This window comes from Brassica oleracea, chromosome C4 (genome assembly GCF_000695525.1).
Source record: "Brassica oleracea var. oleracea cultivar TO1000 chromosome C4, BOL, whole genome shotgun sequence".
In the NCBI taxonomy this organism is placed as follows: Eukaryota; Viridiplantae; Streptophyta; class Magnoliopsida; order Brassicales; family Brassicaceae; genus Brassica; species Brassica oleracea.
Genome location: NC_027751.1, coordinates 50,697,438 through 50,714,298, shown reverse-complemented (window position 1 = coordinate 50,714,298; position 16,861 = coordinate 50,697,438). Strand labels below are relative to the sequence as shown.

The following is a 16,861-nucleotide window of genomic DNA, read 5'->3' as shown; positions in this document are numbered from 1 at the left end:
CCGAAAAGTTATAGGTACCTATATGGGTCTAAATTGCTAGGACCCGAAAGATCCGGACCCGGCAATACCCGACCCGAACCCGACCCGAACCCGACCCGAAGACCCGGATGCCCAGACCTAGATGAGATAGCAACAAAAAGAAGATTAACTCCAAAGCTTGCTTTTAATAATCCAAAGCCTTTACAAACACGCAAAGCCAAATAGATGTTCCATTCGCCAAAAGCTATACACTACTGTAGACATACTACAAACAATTATTTTCATTACAATTAGAAAAGTCAAAGTAGTGATGTGTCTTGGTGCAGCCGTGATGAAGTCAGCCGTGGTGCAGCCGTGATGAAGTCGGTGGTGGCACAATGCCGAACTGTTTGGGACCCTCAAGGCGAGCTCTAACAACGCCAACGGTACAGTTGATGATAAGACCGTGACACCTGTCACCTCCTATTTGGAGAACAGCGTGCCACCAACAATAACTCATAATAAAATAGCCTATATATATAACTTTCACTCACTCTAAGTCCAAATAAAAATCGAATAAAAAGCCCAGTAGCACCAATCCGTCCAAATATCATATACTCATCTGTCTCACCTGAAATGGGGAAGAAAGATGGGTAAGTAACAAGGGAGTCACTCAGTGAGGTATGAGATGCTAAATCCAAAGTCCATGGACTTGGACATAGCACTCCGAATAAATATAATTTAATCCTAACATATGACAACCATGGCACCTAAAGTACCCAAGAAACAAACAAGATCCCTAGTTACGGGATAAGTGCTCGCACACCCCCAAATAGAGGTCTCCCCCTATAAGAGGCTTCTTGTATAGGACTAGTGCCCATACACACCGCCCGGAGACGCTTATCGACCTCTAGGCTACGGTCAACAGGTCGACTAAGCTGACCGAAGCAAACCTCACACAAACACCCGACCTGCAGAAGTACATCTCTCTATTCGGCTAACAATCTCAGGACTCCTCATAAACAATTACTTTTATTCACCAATTCTAAATGAAACAATCACGTTGAACCATCTAGACCCCTATATCCGGTTTAAGCAAAGAACCTAAAACTAAACAAGCAATGACAGACTATATTTCACACAGACGGAATACATTAAAAATAATTTATACTTATTTGAGGTCCTATGCCGTGTACGAGAAGTTCAGAAGTAGACCCTCACTTGAGCCAATATTGGATATAGCTCATGAAATGCTCGGGAACGATCTCGCCTAACATCACTTTAAAAGATTCCTTCCTAATCATGGTGTTGAATGAAACGTGTTCCATAAATCTTCGTACGCCTTATTTTAAAATGATGGGAAAGTAACTCCAGGTTGGCATAAGACTCACTACACATAAACACATGCAAGGACACGGTTGATGATGGTGGTTGGTTGACATGCCTTGTTTCTCCAATGGCTCACGGCTAACGCGGTATAGATCGGAGCCGGTGGTGGTGAGACGCGGTGGTCCAGCTTTGCTCACGTTCTACACTTCTCGGACTTGGTACATAACGTCAACGGTTTGCGGTGATGGCCTCTGAAAACACAACGGGTCTGACTGGTGACCATCCGGGAAAGAGGAATGAATAAAAAAAGAATGTACGAGAATAAAATAGCAGGAATGAAAATGAATGGTTGTTTCTTATCAAATTTAACAAGGAATAATTTTGTTTTTTAATTCTCTACAAAAAGGGGAATGAAAGAGAATAAGAGAGAATTATTATTCCTTGTGAAGGGTAATTTTTTTTAGGAACGTTATAGAATGCATTATTCATCGCCGTTCCCTGGTCATCATTCATACCCAACGTGTCATCTCTGGTGAAGGAAGACTCGTGGTGGTGATCCATGGTGGACGGTGGCTCCGTTTTGTTCATCTCTTCTCCACATTAACAACACGTGATAAAGAATGGTGATGGATCCGGTGAACTGTGAACAATTGCTCCGGTGAAAGGCACGACTTTGTGATGAGCGAGTGGTGGCAGTGCAAACTAATCTCCAGACCAATACACCACTGAGATGACAAGAGGTAAGGGAAGGAGAGAATCAAGATGCCATTACCACATGCTCCCTTTATACTTAAGCGTATAAGGACCTCCTTCAAGCGCCCGATCAAAATGACTACGAACCTTATGCCTCCCTCTACCGCTCTGATCCATCAGCGTTAGCTCGAACAAAGCCCTAATGTCGCTAGAATCGCTCGCCAAGGCGATGAAGAGAGAGACAGAGACGTACGTGGAGTTCTCCTCCGGATTCTTCCCGTCGGGGTAGAAGTAGATCACCCAGTCGTATCCGTTCACTGAGAAGACGTCGCTCTGTATGTACCTCCCCGGGCTCATGCCTTTGGCGAGAGAGCAGCCTTTGATCGTGAATTGGTGCGATCCGTTCTCCGTCTCCATTAAACCGAACACACTTCCATTTCTTTTTTCAATCATGCTTTCGGGCTTGACTATGACCATCTCCAACCCACCCCTATTTCTATCTCTACATTTTCCTATAAAATAGAGAAACTTTATTATAGAGGTGAAAATGATCCAATGTATGCCTCTATAATAGAGTTCCTCTATTTATAGGGAAAAATATAGAGATATGCTATTTTCACTTCTAAATATAAAGTCAAAAAGTAATTTTCCTCTAGAAGAATTCTATTATAGAGGCATACATTGGAGATTTTTACCACTATAATAGAGATCTCTATTTTAGAGAAAATTATAGAGGTGTACATTGGAGATGCTTCTAAACGTCACAGTGGTAGTGGTAGTTGACGAAATAAAAAAAGGGAAAATTGCCAAAACAGAATAAAAAAACAGAATGGTTGTCCCTATGGTATAAATTCAACTTTGTCCATTTTATCTCTCTTTTACCCTTTTATTTCTGAAACTTAATAAAATAAATAGTTTTATGAATCAAAAAAATTATTAAAAATATAAACTATTAATGGAACACCAATATACAGAAGGACATATTTTTTATTTTTTCAAAAACTTAATAAATAAAATTTCCAATTTACGTTCTACTAAAAGTAGAAATCGTCTTCTACGGAAATTGGGTTAGTAGAATGCAAAATCCAGAATAAACACGTACATCTACTTGTTTTGGAACGTAAAATCTACTTTTGATTCAATATCTAAATATGGGGAATGCGAATTCTACTAATTGTAAAGATATCTACGTTTCTGAAAAATGCAGTTTCTACTCTAAACAAGTATTCTAACATTTCTCGAACGTGAAATCTGAAAACTACACAAACGTCTAAAGAAGGTAGAAATTACATTCCTTATTATTTTCATGGTTCTACGCATTGTAGAAGGTGTCTTCTACTAATAAAATCACCTGTTTTTGGCGAAAATAAAGGAAAGTCAGTTAACAAAATATTCTAAAAATATTCTAACTTCCTAAAATGGTTCTGCTCGATTTTCTTTGTCAATTTTTTTTAAAAAAAATGATTTTGCCTTTCTTCTTCATGAATCTATGATTTTTTCATAGTTTCTCTTTTGATTTTCAGAAACTTTTGTTCTAGATTAGATGCATATCTATACAACATGTGGTCTTTGGGAATTAGGTGCAACTACGGGATGGATTTTTGAGGCTGATGGCAAAGGGGGTAGGCTATTGTTAGTGGAATCAAATTGTACTTTAGATGAATTAAAAAGGATGATTTTGGAGGATTTTGGTATGGAAGAAGAAATCATAGCCGATTTGGAGTTAAGTTATCTACCTGCTGAGTTGATCAATACTTCAGGATGTCCACCTGTGATCATTGCAAACGATCGTCAGCTTCATAATTTTGTTCGATTTGTTCAAAAGAGTGCTTCTACTCGATTGTGTGTAACATGTAAAGCCAAGGCTGAGAATCCGAATAAAGAAGCCTTTGATCTTAACAAACCGCCAGCTGATCCATGTACTCATGAAGAGAAAGGAAACTCGTTTGACAATGGGGACGAATCAGCTCCTGTGTATGCTGAGAGGCAGGGGAATAAGAAGAATGAAAAGCGGAAAGGAGTCGCAGTTGATGAGGATGGGGACTATGATGCTGATACCATGATCTCTGAAAAAGAGAACATACATAAAATGTCAAAGTTTTCTCTGCTCCATGTTGTTAAGGTCGGACAATTTTTTGAGAACAAAACTTTGTTGAAGGCGACTTTCGAGATGTGTGCAATGAAGCATAACTTTGACTACCAGGTTATCAAAACGGATAGACAACTTTGGTATGTTAGATGTGCAGATAATGCATGCAATTGGGGTGTTCGAGCAGAGTGTCTGAAGGATTCATCATATTTCATGATCAAGAAGTATGTCGGTAAACATACATGCGCACCTTCAAGCAAAACCAAAGCGGGTAAGACTGCTTCAGCAAAAACAATAGGCAGTCTGATTATGCATAAGTATGTAGGCGTCAAGGAAGGGCCGAAATGTAATGATATCATACAGATTATGCGTAGTGATCATGGATGCGAGATATCAAAATCTTTAGCATGGGATGCGCGTGAATATGCGATCAGTGCAGTTAGAGGTATTCCAGAGAGAAGTTATGGGAAAATACCAAAATACTTGCACATGCTGAGAGAGGCTAATCCAGGTACACACACATCCTATGAGATTGACGGAAATGAGAACTTTCGTTACCTATTTATTGCATTTGGGCAATCGATAAGAGGATTTAACAGAGTCATGAGGCGGGTTATTGTGATCGATGGGACCTTTTTGAAGAATAAATACAAAGGAGTTTTACTGGTTGCTACGGCTTTAGACGGAAATTCAAATTTGTATCCTATTGCGTTTGGAATAGTCGACTCAGAGAATGAGCGTTCTTGGGAATGGTTTATGAGACAACTTAAGGTTGTCATTGCAGATGATCATGATTTGGCTTTTATTTCAGACAGACATGGGTCTATCGCTAAGGCAATTGAAAACGTGTATCCATCAGCCAGACACGGGATTTGTATTCATCATTTGTTGAATAATGTGGTCACATATTTCCATGGGAAAGGACTTGCTGGGTTGGTTTCAAAGGCGTCCAAGGCTTATCGAGTTTCTGAGTTTGAGAAGACATTTGCTACTGTGTGTAATATCAGTCCGGCAATTGGAGATTATCTTAGGGAAGCTGATGTGCAAAAATGGGCTAGATGTCAATTCCCTGGATACAGATACGACATAAGGACAACCAATCCTGCTGAATCTATCAACTCTGCTTTGCGTTCACCGAGAGAGTATCCAGTCATCCCTTTGTTAGACAGTATCAGGGAAATGTTAACACAATGGTTTTATGAGCGTAAGAAACTGATTTCAAAGCATAAACATCCTCTGACTAAAGATGTAGAGAAAAAAATAGAGAGGAGAATCGGGAAAGGCGCCACATTTGTAGTTTACCCTGTCAGTGCTGGTCGATTGCTTGTTAGAGGTGATAAATTCGACTGCTTAGTTGATTTGGATAGAAGGACTTGTTCATGTGGAAAGTACACCCTTATGAAGATCCCTTGTAGGCACGCAATTAAAGCTGGTTTTCATGTTGGAAGAGAGCCACACACATTGACTGATTTGATGTATACTACAGGAGCTTGGAGAGAAGCTTATGAAGAAAGCATAAATCCTATTGATGTTCCTGAGGATGCTTGGTCTATACCAGAAGATGTTAAGAAAGTCATTGTTTTACCACCACAGACAAGAAGATCAGTTGGAAGAAAAAGAAAACGCAGATATGAAACTGCGGAAGACAAAATTCGGTCATCGCAAATATCACGAAGAAAGCAGCCTCGGAAGTGTAGTAGATGTGGTATTAGTGGGCACAACAGAGCAACTTGTCAAGTACCAATATAGTCAGTCACAAATGGTAAGGGGTGAGGTTATATAGGCGGTAAATTTATGTGTTTTTATAGCTTGGTTTATGTGTTTGATGTATGGTTCTTTGTGTCACAGGTTGCTCTGTTCAAGTTTGCAAGTGGCGGTAGATGGCGAGCTAGGCGAGCTTATTTCAAAGTGCATTCTCATCATTTGGATAAATTTCACAGGTTGCTTTGTACGGTTTTTTTCTTCTAAACACTATAGGTTCTCTTTTCAATTGGATAAATTTCGTTTGGATTTTTTCTCATTTTCATTGTTAAGCATTGGCATCATTCTTCTAAGTTTCATTGTTATACATTGCCATCATCATTCTTTCTCAGTTTCATTGTACTCGATTTGAGAAAACCCCTCGAAAATGAACCAAAACAAAGCCATAGTAAGAACCATAAAATGTGACATAGTCATTGTAAGAACAAAAGAGATTGAAGCAAAATACTAAGAACCAGTAGACTGGTTTCATTCATTCTTGACTTTACCAAAACACAGTAGAATGATTCCTAAACAACCTAATTCAAGGGAATTTTTTTGCTTCCTTACTTCTTCTTCAACTGTCTCTTTCATACTCGTTTTCAGATCTTCAATTGCTTCTGTTATTCTCCCTTGCTCTGCATCTAGCTTTTGAAACTCATCAACCAAAGCTTCATCAACCCACTTAAATAAATGGGTTTCATTTTTTCGCTACATAGAAGAAAAATAAAGTCAGGACAGCGTGTTCATCTCTCTTAATCAAAAATCGATTCAGACAAAAGATATCAAAGCCATGACCAACGCCTTTAACAAAACAGAGTTTCGATATGAACAGATAACTATTATGTATTTGAATCCTTAAACAAATCGAAACCATGAACCTGTGACCCAATTTCGCATCTATAGAACCGTCGGTAAGGATTCTCATCTGTTCTCGAATAGAAAATCACAACCCCCTTCCCACACCAGCACCTAGATGGCACCCCGTACGAATATCGCCTTGGAGTATTCATGTTTTAGGAAAATTGATTCAGAGAGAAAAATGTTCTCGACAGAGAAGAGAATTCTGAAAAAATGGGGAAAACTCGGGTTTTTGGTTTAAATATGTCGGGTATTAGGTTATTTGTGGATCTAATTCGGGTCGGGTTTTATTGCTGATTTGGATCAAAAGTCGAGTTTACAAGAAACCAAGTTTAGTGTATTGGATTTGATTCGTTTATATACTCTTATCGGTTGATTTCTTCTACAACGGCTATTAGAATGCATGATTAATGTTGTTTTGGTTTCTCGTTAGGGTATGTTTAGGGTTTCGTTATGTAGGGCATGTTTAGGATCTCGTTATGTAGGGCATGTTTAGGGTCTCGTTATGTGTTTTTAGACTCTCGATTGAATGACTGGTTTCTGTTTAGGGTATGTTTAGGGTATCGTTATGTTTTCGAATGTTGTCTCATTTAGGGTATTGTTTAGGGTCTCGTTACGGTTGATTGTTGTCGCCGACATGACTTTTTTGGGTCTCATTAAACACATTGTCAAAAACTTAGAATAATAAACCCAAAAGCAATTCATTAGAGGGATTAAGCATTCATGTTCCTAATAAAACACACATTAGATTAAGCATTTTTATCCTAAAAGTTAGAATAAAAGCCGAACTAGTTACATTTAAAAATCGATTCTCACAGAATCTCTTCTACGGTTGAAGTGAGACACTCTGGAGGTTCATAATTTGACATCCTCTCAACCAATTCCGGGTCGTTTGCCGCTTCCCATAGATCCCACAAAATTCTGTGGCGAGCTTCTTTGATGTTACCATCATTCACCATCGACAACTTCAATCCAAGCGAGTGGCACTCGATGAACTTTATTGTATAGACACCACAATCTTGCATTGAAGTCTTATCGAAAGATTACTTTCATGTGTATATGAAAGAATTGGAAAAAATTCTGAACAGTGGATTCACAAATAATTCCCTATCTCTAACGATTTTCTTTTAAAATAATTTTTTTAAAAATTGTTTAATAGAAATTGATAACTATTAAGATTGGGCAATTTGGTAAATTTATATATAGATAAGTGTATTTTTCAAAAAGCTTAAACAAAGGTGTATTTTTCAAATTATATTCTTATTGAAGTGCATTTATCCAAATTTTCCCTTAATTATTTACCTAACCACAAATCAACCAATAAAACATCATTAATTATTTACCTAACTACAAATCAACCAATAAAACATCATTATAACCTTTAAAAAATATGCAACAGCCATATAAAAGAATACAATAAATATTCATACCTTCTCAGTAAACGATTCCTCAAGTTGAATGATATCTTCATAAGAAACTTTTGCAACTCCTTTCCAATTTCCACACCTTGGACCGCAGAAACTGTCCGAGACTTTGCTGCCACATATTTCTCCAAAATCCGGAATTGCTTCCATAATCCAAATCTGGAACGCATAGGAGAACCCCTCGAAAATGTAGCTGTTCTTCTTACCCAACTTCTTCCTAACCTTCTCAATGGAACTCAGTAAGAAGTCGTAGGAGTGAAGACCCCAATGGAAGTTCCGAAGCTTCTCGAGATCCATCACCAGCTTGATGTACATATGAGGGATGTTCACCTTCTCATCTCTCCCCATCACCACACCCATTATCACACACAAGTAGATCAACCTCATCCTATCACGCCGAGACCAGCTGTGAACTTCTTGTAGATGCACCTTTTTGATCGACTGCAAGGTGATCTTACCACCTGTCCTTAGTAGTTCACTCCAAAATCCGCCATCACTTTTCCATTTAATTACGTCACAGCTACTTTCCCGCGAGATCTTGAGGCCTGTCACAGTGTGGTACTCCTGAAGCGAAAACCGGAGAGGCTTCCTTGCAAATATAAACCACTTCTCATGCATCTTCGAGGTAATCAGCTGCTTACACAAGAAGCTATCCACCAATTTCCCCGAAAACTTGAGGTTATTTTCCGCAATCGCCATGATATGTTTGAAAACAGGATCTATCTTGACATCATCGTACTCCGCAGGCATAGCTTTCTTCAGATCTCTGATAAGTTCCATGCGGCAGCAGTTATTGATCTTCTTCACCTGAGGTTCTAAACCCTCTGCATACACTCGCTTAGGTAGCTCTAACTCCATATCTAGAAAAGACAAAAAAAATTGATTCAAGTTAAAGACTGAAATTGATTGAAGCAGAGACAAACACAAGAAATCTGTTAATCAAAGTAAGCCAATTCACAATCGAAATCTGTTCATATAATCAGTTAACAACACTTAAAATCCTAAGAAACGAATATAAAAAGAGTAACCCAAATGAAGAACTCAAACACAGAGAAATGCAATAAAGAACCGGATAAAGAAAGAGAGAAATGCTAGCTTCAAACCCGAATGAAGAACTCAAACCACTTGACATATGAAGTATTGAGAACATACCTTATGCGCTAGCAATGTCGGAGAAAGAGAGAGGCGGGGAGGTTGAAGACAAACTCGATTTCACCAATGACCAAGAGAAGTTCCGAAATCGCCTTTGTTTGTCGAGATATCCAGAGATCCAGAGAAAAGTATTAGAACAAGAAGGAGAAAGAAACAAACTTTATGATTGAAATTGGATGGAGAACGTTGGTGTTTACCTTCAATATGTAGGAGAAGACAAAGGGTTCCACCGGTAGGGGAAAAGAAACGGGTTCCACCGGTGGCGTCTGCAGTCGCCGTTGATTTCACCGGAGAAGACAGAATCGCCTTCGTCGTCGCCGTATAGAGAGGCGGAGAGATTGTTTTCTTTATTAGGGTTACGGGAAAAAAAAAAACAGAATGGTTTTAATCCATTTTCCAATTTTCCCTTTGTTTTTCTTTTTTATTCGGCAACCATTTTTACAAATTGATTTCCATATTTTTTAAATACAATTTGGGATTAGTTTAAGGTTAGTTTAGGTATTATGAAGAAAATTATACTATAGGGACAACTTTAGATTGAATTTATACCATAGGGACAACCATTCTATTTTTTTATTCTGTTTTGGCAATTTTCCCGTCTTTTTCAGTTTCAATTATTTTCTTAGTAAGGTTTACGATTAAAAGCACACAATACCAAATTAGTTAGGTTTCTTTGGGCCGGCAGTTAATTTAACAGCTATGCTAATTTAAATTATCAGCAATAAAAAAATGACAAATTATTCTTACGCAAATCACTAGCCCAATCATTCTTAAGCAAAATTAGGCCAAAGCGTTTTTACCTCAATTCGAAGTACCTATTTAAACCCGAACCGGAAAAATCAAAACCGGATCCGAACTGTTTTACAAAAATATCCGAACGAGACTTATGAGCTTAGTACTTTGGGGTTCGGTTATAACCCGAATCAAATCGAAATCCGAATTAGGATCCGAAGATATCTGAAATTAGCTAAATATGTTAATGTTGTAATATATGTTAAAGTGATTAAATATTTTAGAATATTCAAAATATTTTTGTAGTTGTTTTATTTGTTATTTTGAATAATTTTTAGTTAACTTAGATAGCTTAACTAATTTTTAATTCGATTTGTAAATAATTTTTATATTTTTAAATTATTTTTGTCAATTTTTGTGGTTTAAAAATATATATTTTTAAACGATTTTAAACATTGGTTATAATTTAATTGCGTAGAATCTCTCTATAATTTTGACTGATAGTAATATATAACGTTATAAATAATGGCTCAACAACCCATTATAAAAGCGGTAGTATTAATATTAGTTTTATTTCATTGGATTCTGTATCAAGAAATTGAAAAGTAAAACACAATCGATCTCTATCTATCATTTGAAACAACAACATTGTGGTATGGTCGCGCCTCCTGAAACAAAAGCACACTCTCCTCCTGAATAATTATGAGCAATACAATTTTTACTACATTGTCTATTTCCATACTGTTGCGCACATCTTCCAATGCATGTTTCACCTTCTCCTTGTTTAATCCCTGCAAATACACAACTAAGTGTGTTTGTAAGGCATTTGATGAAAACAATTTTACATAATATCACACATAACTGGTTTATACCAAATCTGTATTAAAAATAAAAGAAATTATGCAACCATTGCACTTAAGAAGATAAAAGATAGTTGAACAATAAAAAGTTACCTGGCCTCGCCATAACTCTATCGTTTGAAAACGAAATTGTCAGTATTATTGTAAGAAAAAGAGTCACAGATGATTTTGTAAAAGCCATTGTGTTTATTTTACTATTAGTTTGATATACAAAACACAAGAAATTTTATAATTGTCTATATCTTCAAGAGGTACTCTATTTATATAACATTTTGTAGAGTAGAAATCTTTACCATGAAAAACATTTCTATATTTGTCACATTAAGTTTGACCAACGACTGATATGAGGTTGGACTAAAACTTCTATAATATTTGACTAAATCTTAAACAAAATTTGACTAAAATTATTAAACTTTTAACTAAACCTCATGTGGATTTAGCTTTTCACTGTATAATATTGAGTCGGTCATGATAACTAAACCCTAAAGAGAGAAATTGGTTCATGAATTTTTAAATTATGATATCATTAAAATTGATTAATTTCTTTTAAGGATACGATCTTATTTACCGACTATAAATAGTCAAGACTACTACAACTTTACAGGAAATTATATCGTATAATATCTAAACTATACAAAAGTTGTCAGCAACAGAATCCTGGATTATATCGCTCACAAATCTCATTGTTGAGTGAAAAGAACTAAATATTAGCAGTTCAAATGTTTAATGGAAAAAAAAACACAACGGTTCAAGACTCTTGGTCAAAATATTCAAATCAGATTACACTTTGACAGTATTATAATACGACACCATATATAAACTGTAAGAGCACCCTTGGAGCATCTTTATCGCTCTAAGAAAAGAGTTGCTTATGGCCTGGGGCCTCACCAAAAAACAAGCATCGTTTCTTCCGCCTGCAAAATAAGCACTGAGTTTTCTTTGTTGCTTGTCCTGTTCGCGGGCCCCACCAACACGTGGTAGCCCGCGATTGGTGCACTTTTTTATTTTTTATTTTTTCTATTTAGACAAAAAAAAATTTAAGCAACATTTCATGGTTGCTGGGATAATGATGCTCTTATGGGTCACATATGCACTAGAGTGTCTTAGAATATTAATATTTTATCATAGTTTTGTTTTATTTTTAAAAAAATAATAAATAGATATATGACAAACGTACTGGTAATAAATCTATGAAAAAAGTTTAAGAAATTTACAGATCTTGTCTTGTCGAATACTTATTTTCAGATATGATATCAAAATAAACATGAAATTGATTATTCGAAGCACTTATTCATGGTTTTTAATACTTATTTCGGATACTAATTCAACTATTCCTGCCAAAAAATTTCGGTTTTGGACTATTTTTCGAGGTATAGTTCCAGTTCGGCTACAAACACTTCGGGTCCGGATACATTTTATACCATTATTCAGGCTACTTCTAAGCATTTCAAATACATTTTTAATCTCTCAAATGGTAAGAACTGAGTAAAAGATACCATTACCACATGCTCCCTTTATACTTAAGCGTATAAGGACCTCCTTCAAGCTCCCGATCAAAATGACTATGAACCTTATGCCTCCCTCTACCGCTCTGATCCATCAGCGTCAGCTCGAACAAAGCCCTAATGTCGCTAGAATCGCTCGCCAAGGCGATAGAGAGAGAGAGACGTACGTGGAGTTCTCCTCCGGATTCTTCCCGTCGGGGTAGAAGTAGATCACCCAGTCGTATCCATTCACTGAGAAGACGTCGCTCTGTATGTACCTCCCTGGGCTCATGCCTTTGGCGAGATAGTAGCCTTTGATCGTGAATTGGTGCGATCCGTTCACCGTCTCCATTAAACCGAACACACTTCCATTTCTTTTTTCAATCATGCTTTCGGGCTTGACTAAGACCATCTCAACCCACCCCTATTTCTATCTCTATATTTTTCTCTAAAATAGAGAAACTTTATTATAGAGGTGAAAATGATCCAATGTATGCCTCTATAATAGAGTTCCTCTACTTATAGGGGAAAATATAGAGATAAGCTATTTTCACCTCTAAATATAAAGGCAAAAGTAATTTTTCTCTAGAAGAATTCTATTATAGAGGCATACATTGGAGCATTTTTACTTTATAATAGAGATCTCTATTTTAGAAAAAATTATAGAAGTGTACATTGGAGATGCTCTTAGACGTCACAGTGGCAGTTGACGAAATAAAAAAATTTCCAGATTAGACTAAATCATAACACTAAAAATTAATAAAACACTATCCAAATCTTTAATAAATACAGTCTCTTCAGTTTCAATTATTTTCTTAGTAAGGTTTACGATTAAAAGCACACAATACCAAATTAGTTAGGTTTCTTTGGGCCGGCAATTAATTTAACAGCTATGCTAATTTTAAATTATCAGCAATACAAAATGACAAATTATTCTTACGCAAATCACTAGCCCAATCATTCTTACGCAAAATTAGGTCAAAGCGTTTTTACCTCAATTCGAAGTACCTATTTAAATCCGAACCGGAAAAATCAAAACCGGACCCGAACTGTTTTACAAAAATATCCGAACGAGACTTATGAGCTTAGTACTTTGGGGTTCGGTTATAACCCGATTCAAATCGAAATCCAAACTAGGATATGAAGATATCTGAAATTAGCTAAATATGTTAATGTTGTAATATATGTTAAGGTGATTAGATATTTTAGAGTATTCAAAATATTTTTGTAGTTGTTTTATTTGTTATTTTGAATAATTTTTAGTTAACTTAGATAGCTTAACTAATTTTTAATTCGATTTGTAAATAACTTTTATATTTTTAAATTATTTTTGTCAATTTTTGTGGTTTAAAAATATATATTTTTAAACGATTTTAAACATTGGTTATAATTTAATTGCGTAGAATCTCTCTATAATTTTGACTGATAGTAATATATAACGTTATAAATAATGGCTCAACAACCCATTATAAAAGCGGTAGTATTAATATTAGTTTTATTTCATTGGATTCTGTATCAAGAAATTGGAAAGTAAAACACAATCGATCTCTATCTATCATTTGAAACAACAGCATTGTGGTATGGTTGCGCCTCCTGAAACAAAAGCACACTCTCCTCCTGAATAATTATGAGCAATACAATTTTTACTACATTGTCTATTTCCATACTGTTGCGCACATCTTCCAATGCATGTTTCACCTTCTCCTTGTTTAATCCCTGCAAATACACAACCCAAGTGTGTTTGTAAGACATTTGATGAAAACAATTTTACATAAATATCACACATAACTGGTTTATACCAAATCTGTATTAAAAATAAAAGAAATTATGCAACCATTGCACTTAAGAAGATAAAAGATAGTTGAACAATAAAAAGTTACCTGGCCTCGCCATAACTCTATCGTTTGAAAACGAAATTGTCAGTATTATTGTAAGAAAAAGAGTCACAGATGATTTTGTAAAAGCCATTGTGTTTATTTTACTATTAGTTTGATATACAAAACACAAGAAATTTTATAATTGTCTATATCTTCAAGAGGTACTCTATTTATATAACATTTTGTAGAGTAGAAATCTTTACCATGAAAAACATTTCTATATTTGTCACATTAAGTTTGACCAACGACTGATATGAGGTTGGACTAAAACTTCTATAATATTTGACTAAATCTTAAACAAAATTTGACTAAAATTATTAAACTTTTAACTAAACCTCATGTGGATTTAGCTTTTCACTGTATAATATTGAGTCGGTCATGATAACTAAACCCTAAAGAGAAAAATTGGTTCATGAGTTTTTAAATTATGATATCATGAAAATTGATTAATTTCTTTTAAGGATACGATCTTATTTACCGACTATAAATAGTCAAGACTACTACAACTTTACAGGAAATTATATTGTATAATATCTAAACTATACAAAAGTTGTTAGCAACAAAATCCTGGATTATATCGCTCACAAATCTCATTGTTGACTGAAAAGAACTAAATATTAGCAGTTCAAATGTTTAATGAGAAAGAAACACAACGGTTCAAGACTCTTGGTCAAAATATTCAAATCAGATTACACTTTGACAGTATTATAAGACGACACCATATATAAACTGTAAGAGCACCCTTATGGGTCACATATCCACTAGAGTGTCTTATAATACTACTACATTTGTTCCCGAAAGTAAAATTTTCTATAGTATGCACGCTTATTAAGAATTTAATAAATGTTTATAATTTAATTTATTTTTACTTTTATTATACACTTTCCAATTATTTTCCATCAATGAAATTTAATCAATTCGAATATTCTTAGTCAATGTTCCTCAAAAATATAAAAAAATACCTTAACAATATAGAAAATCTATCTTTGTGGAACAAGAAAAAAGTCTTAAAAATCTTACTTTCGGGAACGGAGGGAGTAATATTTTATCATAGTTTTATTTTATTTTTAAAAAAGTAAATCAATTAAATGTTGATACCTATTAGAAACCATCATAAGAGTTCAAAAGTTCTTATGTATGCAATAAAAGCATGTTCCATTTTGACACATACACGCCACCATGAAACGAGCTGCTAACGGTATCCCCGTATGCGCAATTGCACACAATAACAACACCAGACCATTTAGAAAATTTTGGTTAAAAAAAATATAATAACATTATAGAAAGTCCAATGATTTAAAAAATGTGAAAAGTGCCAAATGAAGCAGTGGAAATACACTAAGCAACCAGACCATGATTAACCCCACTCTCTTAATTGGAGTTCTTAGCTTCGGCTAAGAGATGGTTTTTAGATTTTCTTAGATTTTAACTAAGAAAAGATAAGAACAGTCTTTTAAATAAGAGATATAAGAGCCGTTTCTTAGTCGAAAAGTATAAAAAAAAAAGTGTCAAAACATGAATTAAGAACCCCGGCTAAGAGACCGGAGTTAATCATGCCCTCATGGAGTGAAGAGGTAGGCAGCTTCTTGATTTCAGCTTTGACCCACAGACTTTGCCCACAATCATTTAATAATGACTAGATCTCGATCCGCGCAACAGCGAAGATTTTTGTTTTCATTTATTTTTATATATATTTTTATATAAATATTTTGTTTTCAATTCTAAATTGGTATATATTATAATATATGTGTCTATCATTTTTTAAAACATAATAAGTTTACGGTATATTTTTTTCATTGAATAGATTGTCTTAAACTTTCACATGTATTTGTATCTTCTTATATATATATATTTTTGGATTATTATTTCATTATTAAAATCGTAACTATATATATATAAATATTAGTAAAATATTTTTTTATTGTTATATTCAAAGATCTTGTAACATTTCACAAATTTAGAAAGTTTTTAAAAAATTAAACTTTTCGCTTCATAGATTTATATTATCGAGTAAATAATTAAAAATTTAGTTATTGTTTAATTTTTTTTCAAAACTATATAGTTTAAAATTTGTTTTCATTGGTTTAAGGTAGTAAAGATTAATCATTGTTAGATAATATGATTTTTGTTGTTTTAAAAAAAATCTTTATAATTTTAAAAGTTAACGTCGACAAATATTTAAATATTTAACATATAGAAGTATAGTATTACAAAATTAAATTGTATATATTTAGTTTATACTATCTATAAATTCAATGGATCATCTATTCTCTAAATCCAATTATTGATAGTCCAGTAAAAATTTCTGGTAGGCCCAAAATTTAAATGATAAGATTAGAATTTAAATGTGACATGACTTTTTAGGAATAAGCCCATTAGATCCATTTTCATGGCCCACGTGATTGGGTATTTATAAATACAAGAAAAGATCTGTAAATTTCTTTTAAAAATTTCATAGATTTATTACCAGTACGTTTGTCATATATCTATTTATATATAAATAGTTGTATAGTACTATGATTTGGTCTGTAATGTGTATATATCTCACGTACGAGCATATGCTTGAATTATCTAAAATAGTTTTCATATATAATTGGATTAGATTCTTAATGTACACTAGATCTCGATCCGTGCAACCGTGCGGGTGTTTGTTTTCATTTAT

At 34.7% G+C, this 16,861-nt stretch overlaps 2 protein-coding genes across 2 annotated transcripts; one reads left to right on the top strand and one right to left on the bottom strand.

Annotated features, from left to right (window-relative positions):
* The first annotated feature begins 3,456 nt into the window (after positions 1-3,456).
* LOC106340766 lies at positions 3,457-6,137 on the top strand. Its single transcript, XM_013779610.1, has 2 exons — positions 3,457-5,831; positions 5,918-6,137. Exon 1 carries the CDS (start codon positions 3,524-3,526, stop codon positions 5,816-5,818), a length of 2,295 nt encoding a protein of 764 aa, XP_013635064.1. The 5' UTR covers positions 3,457-3,523; the 3' UTR covers positions 5,819-5,831; positions 5,918-6,137.
* Positions 6,138-8,074: 1,937 nt separating this feature from the next.
* LOC106340502 lies at positions 8,075-9,752 on the bottom strand. Its single transcript, XM_013779374.1, has 3 exons — positions 9,444-9,752; positions 9,247-9,338; positions 8,075-8,954 (listed from the first exon to the last, which is right to left on the bottom strand). The coding sequence occupies exon 3, from the start codon at positions 8,950-8,952 to the stop codon at positions 8,095-8,097; it is 858 nt and encodes a 285-aa protein (XP_013634828.1). The 5' UTR covers positions 8,953-8,954; positions 9,247-9,338; positions 9,444-9,752; the 3' UTR covers positions 8,075-8,094.
* Between the last annotated feature and the right edge of the window lie 7,109 nt (positions 9,753-16,861).